We start from the raw sequence: 10023 nt of genomic DNA, 5'->3' as shown, positions 1-10023 counted from the left end.
TGTTGAATTGCATGCTTATCCTCACAAATACCACCTTCCACATCACTAATAGATTCAATAAAATTTCTTGACCGCCGTTGATTAACACAGGCATGAAAGAACAGTGTATTTTTGTCTCCCTCCCTAAGCCAAATCTATTTTGATTGCTGCCTTAAGACTGCCTCTTCCCGAGCCCTATTAACATCAAGCAAGCCTCTAATATTAGCCAACTCCTCTTGATTAGAATCATCCTCTTTTTGAAGCTGTTGAGATAAGTCAGCCAGCAGAGTGTCCTCCTTTCTTCGCAGATCTGTTCTCTCTTTGACAACCCAAACCTGGAGTTCTTTTTGACATGACTTCATATTATGGCTAACCCGAGCTAAAATATCCCTAGAATGGAGCCCTCGAGGGCGCCAATAGGATTGGACAATCTCCTTGCACTTTTGGTTCTTCCCCCATTGCTGGACATATTTGAAAGCTTTGCTTTTAGAGAAATTTTTAAAAACAGACTCTCCCCATTTAAGGACAAGATAACAATGATCAGAACTTGACGTGCCAAAACTCCAAACTTCAAAAGAACCAACCATATTAATCCAAAACGAGTTCCCAAAAGCTCTATCTAAGCGTTCTTTCACAAAATTGGCCCTCACTTTTCTCTTATTGCTCCACGTAAATTTCTGACCATGGAACCCCAAGTCGATCAAACCAGCCGAAATAACTGTATCAGAAAAACTACGAATCTGGCTCCTAATGTTCATACAACCTCCCACCTTCTCCGTAAGGTTTAAAATTGCATTGAAATCACCAATACACAACCATGCATTATCAGGGTTAGGACGCAAAGAATTCAAAAGGGCCCAACTTTCGCTACGTTTACTCACATCTGGGTTGCCGTAGAAACAAGTCAACCACCATAAAACTCCTTGACTACCTTCACGAACAGAAGCCATAATGTGATGTTGAGAATAACTAACTATAGAAACCTCCAGACATGATTTCCAAAACAGGACCAAACCCCCTTTCCGGCCCCGAGGATCAACCACAAAAGCATTCTCAAAGCCCAGCTTGCATCTGATTCTTTCCATTTTATTCTTGTGAACCAAAGTTTCCATTAGAAAACAAAGGTTTGGCAACTTAGTCTCCACCAGCAGGCGGAGTTCCTGAATTGTGCGGGGGTTGCCAAGCCCCTGACAATTCCAAGACAGACAAATCATTTCTCTCGGCGGGGCTGGGATTCAGCCCTCGCCGCTCTCTTTGACCTCTTAGAAATACTATCCTCCTCTGACTCTGCATCTCTTTGTGAGCGTTTCTCTCCCAAATTTAAATCATCACTCTGAACGTTAATTAGTAACCCCGTACCACTCTCTCTTGCCCTCCTCTTCCATTTTCGTTTTCCACTTGAAGCAGTCTTAAGAGGATTTACACCCCCTAGGGACTCTTCAAATTGCCCCACCTTCCCCCTTTCATCCACCTGATTTGACTCACTAAACTCCATCTCCCCCGTACCAACAGTACTCCTCCCCCTTAACAAAATGTTTTGCTCCTGCGGAGTAATCTCCATATTTTCTTGATAGGCATCCATACTTCGGTCTTGAACACCACCGATGGACACAACTTCCTTTTCCTTAGCATTCTTGCTACCAGCCTCCCTCACAATGTTTACAGATGCTTCCTTTGTGCTCGAATTTTCACCAGGACATTCCTGAATCGGCTCACCCCGTTGATCTCCTGGGATTACCCCCTCCCTAAAATTTGGCCCCTTGAACCCATGCTACCTTCCTCAGAGTCCCCAAAAGAGTTTATAGGCATTTCCTTCTCCCCATCTGACTCTCTCTGGACTTGTCTATCCACTTTTCGAAATAAAGGGTCTGCCCTAAGCCAACTGTCGTATTGTACCGAGTCCGACGACGAATGTATTCGAGGGGATTTAGGCTTGATACAGATCCCCATCTCATGGAGAATGCATCCACACCCAAAGCAGAATTTGGGCAGCCGCTCATATTGAAAATGAATCAGAACATCCCAGGTTGGGAAATGAACTACCTTTCCCCTTTGCAGAGGCTTTGAGAGAGGAAGACAAGTCCGGACTCGAAGGTATTTACCCCAGCAAAGTCCATCTGGATCAGCATCTACCTCCATCACTTCCCCTATAGAGCCACCAATTTTTTGTCCCAGAGACTTCGTCATTCCTCCTAACGGCAAATTATGAAGTTGAACCCAAAACCACTCCGTATCAAAATGTATCTCCTTGATTGGAGTCTCCCTCTCCATCTCCTTTAACACCAATAAGCATTTATCGAACAACCACGGACGGCCCTCCATCACGCGTTCCTTATCTCTTCGTGTTTGGAAAATTATCGCATAAATATTTTGCCCCAAATCATGAAATTTTGGGGAAGCCGAGATCTTCCAAATTTTTGCCATAGTACGCATCACCACTTTCGTTGCTATGTGTCTATCTGTGATAATCTTGCCAAAGACCCCTAGATTGATAGACTCCTTTGGGTAAGGCATGTCCTCTTGACCCACCGAAATACCCTGTTTCTCTTCCTCCGTGACTGTAAGTTTAGACCAAAAATCTGCAAGATCCTCCATCGATTTCTTGATGCAAACAATCACCTTAGCTCTAGCTTTTGAAACACAAAAGAGAGATCAGACCAAAAAACAAACTCCACCTTCTCCTCCTGGACAAAAGTCTGGAGAAGAGACTATATCATTTCCTCTCTGAAACCCTAGGTTTCGCGAGAAAACACTCAGTTGTCATATAAGTAGTTAAGTACAACTTTGACGAATGTTGGACACATAGGTTCACTTAAATATCTTTTCACCACATAAGTACTTATTTTCTACATATGTGTCTCTTTTAAAAAATTCATAATTTCATAATCTCATATTTGCTCTTCCCCTTCAATAAATATATCTAAAGAGATTGACAAATCTAAAGATACTTCCGCCTCCATCTCCACCACCGTCACTTCTATCTTCACCACCGTCATCCTCCGCATCTCCATCACCTCCATCGTCCGCACCTTCATCATCATCTCCATCTTCTCTTGCAACTTTTGTGGAGTTTATAGGCTAATTATTGTGATAAGCAATTTGGCGTTTGGATGAATAAAATTGAGGTGAGTTGAGGTTAAATATTATTGTATTTTGCTCAATTTTAAATATTACTAATTATTTTAAAGATCATTTAATCAATTAATTAATTGTTTCATATTTTACAACTAATTAAATTTTGTAAATAAATTATTATTAAATAAAAATGAAAAATGAAAAAATTTATTGAAACGTTTACAATAATTTTGACATGTTTACAACTCTATCAATCATCATCAATCATCAATCTATATATATATATATAATGGAGGATCCAAAATGTTTCTCTTTGATGCCACGTGGATGCCTCTAAAAAAGCCTACACAAAAAACAAAAAATAACGGACAAAAGAAAAAGTTAAATATATTGAATAACTTTAAGACCCACAAACACATACAATTAATAATATACAAATAATTTTAAAATCATATTTAATAATACAACAAATAGTCATATCAATTATCACCTATTAATTGCATAGAAAAACAACAAGATAAAATCTTAAATGAAACATATTCACAATATAGGTATAAAATAACACACAAAAATATACAAGATCATAATAAAGTTCTAAGAGATACTACAAAAACTTCATGGGAAAAATGAACAATTTCAACAAAATTCCTAACGATATAACCCTACAAATCATGGAATTAGTTGTCAAATAACAACCAAATTATACAATTCAATAAACTCTGATGATGAAAAAGATCCAGTTTAGGATGCATTCTTAGGAGATTTCATAGAGGATGATCCTGTATAAGATAATCCCTTAGTGGATGATCGTACCAAATGAGGAATTTAATCAAATGTGAGATACAGAGTACAACAAATTATATACTATATATGCTTATTGACATAGTATGAAAAATTGTGGCTTGCTAACATAAGAAGCAATAATAAATGAGATATAAAAACTAGGAGACAAAGGAGTTGCGCTATATTTTCTATAGAATTTAGAATTTATGAGATGTTTTTTTAGTTATTTTACAACTTTGTTTAAAAAACCAACGCAAACAATAATTGTTAAACTCTGAGCATATTTTTTTCATTATACATCAAATTTTTCACTCTCTCTTAGAAAATTATTTCTTAACATATTTAGAAAAAGGTATTGTAGTTATTTGTTCATCATAGTAACAAAATATCGAAAAATTATCAAAAATCTTTATTTTTAAATTAATTATGTGTCGAGCGAAGCGCGAGTATGCAACTAGTTTTTATTATAAGTAACTAATTTTGTATTATTATAAAAAATTCTTTTTATATACGAAACATGGAAGTCGCGTGTTTCAATAGTGCACTGTATTAAAGGGATAAACACTGAAGAAATAGGCTGCAGTTTATTTCTCTCTTTCTAAGGTTATATATATAGCCAGTTCAGCTATTTAATTCATTATGAGAACTAATTTGTTTGTATTCCACTAGACAAATACAGAAAATTATTGACACTAAATGATGTAGGTTTATAAGAAAAATATCGTATCCTATCATTTGAAGATGCCTTTTATTTGAGGGTTGGGTTGGGGTAATGTGCAACCCATTTGGTTGACCCGTTTCAACCCAAGTCAGTACACTGTAAACGTTCTGGGCAGTTATCAACGGCTGATATTCTGCCAGCTCAGACATTTTGGGAAAGCAAACCAGGCATTAAAAGTTAAAAAAGCTGTAAATACCTCCTGTAAAACATCAGAACCAAACCAATTGCATCTCCTTCACTTCTAGCCAGTGACCAGTCAATCAACTATGTCGAACTTTCTAAACTTAAGCGACTCGCATCGGCCCGAGCATACTGGAACGGATCCTGCTATCGAATCCCGTGAAGATCCTCTCCTCGATTTTGGCTCATTCATCGACCCAGACGTCATCTCTGACGGGCCGGAAGCCGTCGTCGACCATGCCCCTGACGGTGATCAACAAGGGCAAGAAACCTCAACCAACCGAGAGTCAAACATAGATCCAAAATCGCCCGAGCCCCGCACTCCTCTGCACGGTGCGCCGGTTACCGGTGACCAAGACCTAGACCGGAATCAAAAAACATCTGAGCCGCTCCATCCTCCGCAAAGCACGTCAAATACTGCCGCAATGACGGACTCTGTTAATGTCGAGAAGCGACGAAATCCTGCTCCGGCTAAACCTACGGCTACAGTTGCAGGGACCCCTGATTCTGGGGCTCGACGAGTCAAGCCTGGAGCCGACCCAGCGAGTTGGTTGCCGCAGGGTTGGCGAGTTGAGGATAGGATGAGGAACAGCGGTGCAACAGCTGGTACGGTAGATAAGGTATTAAAGTGAATTTGTTTTCTCTAAAATTGATATCTGGAAAATAGGGTGTTTGCTTCTTCTATTGTGTGAAATTATGAGGCTTTGTTAGTAGAGGAAAACGACAGATGAAAAAAAAAAGAAAAGGAAAATGATAATCTGTGAGATAAATTTACCAATTCCAGATTGGATTCTGGGCACGTATAACTTAGAACTTAGATGGAGTTATGGTAAGTTGAGCGCTTCAAAAAATTTTGGTGGGAAATTTTGTTATGTACTTGCATGATTTTTTTCCCCCCATAAGAAATGGTTATTTTAAGTCATTTGTCACTACATAAAGAATCATAACATGAGAAATGAAAACAGCCACTCTATAATGTTGTGGCAGCTTTTGTTGGAAATATTAGATGAAGAGAAATCATCTGAGATAGTTTGGGCGTTATGGATGAAATGTCTATGTTAAAAGGTGTGACAGTTCAAGATGCGTGCTTGTGTGGGTGAATACACTATACATGATGATATGAACATTTCAGAATTAAGAAACTACACTTTTTCAGTGTCATTGCAAACTTGAATAACGAATGTGATTTTTTTTTGATATTCTCATTTGGTAAGAAAAAATCAGTTAGTTAGATAAATACTTGATAATCCAATTGTAATTTGAAGCTGTTCTTTTTGTTTTTTTAACATCAATAAATGCTTTGTTTCCTGGTACAGTCATATTCAAAGTTCCCCGAGCTTTGATCTCTAAACTTTTGTGTATGAGTTCCGCTTCATGAAGTATCATGATGAACTAAAATGATGTGTAATAGTTTTTATGGTACCAGGGACAAGGAAACGGGTAATTTATTTTTAACAGGAGAATCCTTAATCCTAACCCCAAAAGAAGGGCAAAAAAAGATAGGAGAATTCTCTCCATCCCTATACAATGCTCACATTTTGTTATTTTGTGCAGTACTACTTTGATCCAGTCTCGGGCTTTAAATTTCGGTCAAAGAAAGAGGTATTTGAATTTTTGGAAACAGGAACTACACGTAAAAAGAGGAAAGCAATGGAGAACCCTGATGCTGATATGAATGTGAGTTGGAAACTAGATCTTTGTTAGTAACTAGAGCTTTATTTCATCAAAATAATGATTAAGTCCATTTAGTTTTTGTTTCCTCATATGGTAACAATTTTTGCAGACGTCTGGAGGCTCAGGGAAGCGTAAAAGTAAGAAATCTGACTCAAAGGCTTTGAATTTTGACTACAGTAATGTTCCTGAGAAGGTCGAATGGGTTCTTACGGATTCATTACAAGATTCTTGGAGCCCATGCATTGGAGATGTCAAAGTGTCTGAACCAAGTAAGCGAGATTGGATGGCTGCATTCACATTTCAATCAACGAAAAGTGGTCGCACAAAGATTTGAAGGCCCTGTTTCACTTCTCGTTCACCACTGACAGGTCCTTTCCTTCTTTTTTCTATAGACACTTTAATTTTTGCCCATTGAGATTTATATTTTGCTTTCACACAAGACAACTCTATGAATATAAGATAATAAATGAGATTATTAGATCTAAAGTTGCAATTAAACTTTTAAAATACTATGGACATGCACAATGTAGAGATTCGGTGCGGCGATGAGGAGAATCGAGAGAATTTATATAGGAGAGAGTAGGAAACGAAGTGAAATACCATAAAAGATATGACTTGAAGTAGTATGAAAGGATTTGAATTCAATATGAGTTGATTAAAGTATGATCCTAGATAGAAATGAATACACGCAGTGGATTTCCGTTGATTTACTCATAAACTCATGTAGCGGACCCTAAATTTTTGGGATAAATGGTCGGATGATGATGATGACACAAGACAACTCTGTGTGTAACAGGTTAGCTAGTTAGCCTTTTTAAATTGTTACAATGCTTTTATTACTTCTACATGTTTGCTTTTCAAATTTATTTTATAGGCAAAATGTTTGTTTCTATCCTTTAACTATCCAAGTTTTCTCGATTCTATCCTTAAACTATAAACTCAGTCGTGTATATCCTTAAACTTTCAAATTTTTTCCTATTTCTATCCTGAGTCACATTTCCAGTGAGACAATTGTTGGATTTTGCTGATGTGTGATCCTAATCTCTGCGAACAGTACACGTGGTGTGTCAAAAAACAATTAAATCAAATCCACCTGGAAATTTTTTTTAAAAAAATCAAAAATCAATTGAAAAAAATCAAAAACGGAATCATAGTAAAAGTCAAAAACCAAACTCCCTCTGCCAAATTGAAAACATCAGTTTGTGTTCTTATCACATTGAAATTCTTCCTCAGCTTCTTGAATCTGAACTCCTTTTGCGAGATCACATTAGCGTACAAAGAAGAAGCCATCTTCTTTCTAGAGAATGGGATGTCGATGCCGCTGATTCAACCTTCCTTGATGACACCATGGCGAACGCTACTATCACTGCCCCCGTAAACTCAAATCAGCCCCCCCCCCCACCAACCTTCCCTGTTTGCGTCGCCCAAATCAACTCCTTCCTCTGCCAAATCCCGGAAACCCCTCGCATTAAACACCCCATCCTTCTCCGCCACCTCAACTCCCACAAAACCCAAAAGTCCTAAATGATACAAAGCCTCCTTCTCCGCCACCTCATGATTCGAGATTGATTTTTTTCACTTCGGTTTTTCATGTGCAAAATCATCACTTAGTGGGTCTATTTTTTGTAATCGATTTTTGATTCATCACTTCAGTTTTTGATCCATCACTTCGGTTCAGATTCCACTTTCAGTTTTTTATTTTTTTAATCATTTTTAAATTATTTTCCTTTTGAATTAGTTTTTTTTTTGTTTTTGACATGTCATCAAGCCATGTGTACTGTTACCAGAATTTGGATGCCACATCAGCAAAATCCGGCGGATGTCTTACCGGAAATGTGACTCAGGACATAAATGGAAAAAAAAAATAAATTGAAAGTTTAAAGATAGAAACAACGGAGTTTATAGTTTAAGGATAAAATCGAAAAAAGTTGGATAGTTAAAGGATAGAAACAAACATTTTGCCTCATTTTTATATATGGCCAAGTAGTAAAGTTATAACCTCTCTATTTGTTACGTGGAGTAAGGTCCGCGTACATTATGCATGTCCCCGACACCCATTGACGGAACATTGGGTACGGGAGTTGTTTACCTTTATCTTGTAACTCTGGGATTTCTCTTTCAAATGACCTCAGTGTTACAAGTTCGGTAAAGAATTTTGATAATGGAAATACTGTTGGCAATTTTTGGCTTTGAATTTTCTATAATTTATGTCTCTTACATTGTCAAATATATTGATATTTTCGTGCGCAAGGTTATGAATTATGATTTGGAAGTTGTCTTTAGGTGTAGTTTTAAAATTCTACCTAAACCAAGCTTGCGTGAAGAATTTTGAACGATTTTGAAATTTATTTTGGTTTTAGTTTCTTGATATGCCACCGCTTTCCATTTTCTGGTCAAGAATTTTGCCATCGTGACACTTACGAGAAGTTAATACAAGCTTTGTGGGTGTGGAAACTGATTCAATAAGCCATAATTATTGTATCTTTTCAACTATGCTACCTCTTTATGCCCATATCTTTAGGAGACATGTGATACCATAGAAATGCCATTGACGTGTGAAAAATAGAAATGAGATTGTATTCAGAAGAAAATGATAATAGTGAATACCATCTAGAATTAAAGAATGGATCGTAGAGGTTAGTGATCGTCTCCAAAATAAAGGGAATTTGAATATCTTGTCGTCCTATCAGAGGAGCAAACTGAAAAGGATGAAACTTTTGTCCAACAGAAGTAATGCTAATAAATAATTTCATGCTGCTACGAAGTGAAAAATCCCAATGGAGAAGCAGATCAGAAAGCAGTAGAGTTGTGTTTGCTAGGATCCAACTAGCATCTTTTTAAGTTTAATCTGGATGAGGGATGAAATAGTAAGGTATGCCTTGAATTGTGAAATCTCTTTTTCCTGCCTTCCCGTGTGTATGAATGTGCTATTTTGTTCTTTTATACCCACTTCTGCGGGATGTCTTTATTGGTTAACAATGCACAATATTTTGCAAGTGTTGATGGTAGTTCGGGGCATTTCCTACACTTCTTAAATCTTGGAAAATGTTAACTCTGATTGCTACTCCATTTCAGATTCATTGCTTGTACTGTGGATGTGTTGCATGTAGCATGTGGTAGGGAGGGAAAATTAGTCAAACGACGTGGAAACGAGGCAATGTATTAGCAGCGAAAATCATGCTATTAGAATGACCAATGTATTGTTTTTGGCAACGATAGAACATGAAGACCAGACCTTCTAGCATCTGTAAAATTTGACTCTGGTGCTTATTTTTAGATTTTATGATATAATGATAGATTTGAAGGAACATTAGGTTGTGGAATTGCTTTCTCTTGCATCACACTCAGTAATGCCGTAACATTTTATGAAATTGATCTATATGGATGATTTGCCTGAGGAGTCTGAAATGGAAGCGCACATGAATGTGAGGGAATGGATATGTACCGTTTTCATACGAGTTTCTCTCAAATATATTTTTGACCTAATTTAGAGAGATCGTTGGAAATGGTTATTGACATAAATGGGCTCGAAAACTCTAGTCGGCGGTCCTATGGTCCGAAGTTGGGCTAAATTTTTTTGTTGAACAGTAGAACACAAGTTACTTATCTTT

The 10023-nt window shown here is 37.4% G+C and overlaps 1 protein-coding gene across 1 annotated transcript; it reads left to right on the top strand.

Moving 5' to 3' along the window:
- Positions 1-4765: 4765 nt before the first annotated feature.
- Positions 4766-9783, top strand: LOC119981364 (methyl-CpG-binding domain-containing protein 5-like). The gene is made up of 4 exons (XM_038824457.1): positions 4766-5358; positions 6293-6415; positions 6522-6780; positions 9488-9783. Exons 1-3 carry the CDS (start codon positions 4825-4827, stop codon positions 6744-6746), a joined length of 882 nt encoding a protein of 293 aa, XP_038680385.1. The 5' UTR covers positions 4766-4824; the 3' UTR covers positions 6747-6780; positions 9488-9783.
- The last annotated feature ends 240 nt before the right edge of the window (positions 9784-10023 follow it).

The sequence above is a fragment of the Tripterygium wilfordii genome, chromosome 2 (genome assembly GCF_013401445.1).
Source record: "Tripterygium wilfordii isolate XIE 37 chromosome 2, ASM1340144v1, whole genome shotgun sequence".
In the NCBI taxonomy this organism is placed as follows: domain Eukaryota; kingdom Viridiplantae; phylum Streptophyta; class Magnoliopsida; order Celastrales; family Celastraceae; genus Tripterygium; species Tripterygium wilfordii.
The sequence above is the reverse complement of the archived record's forward strand: the minus strand, read 5'-3'. Positions and strand labels throughout refer to the sequence as shown.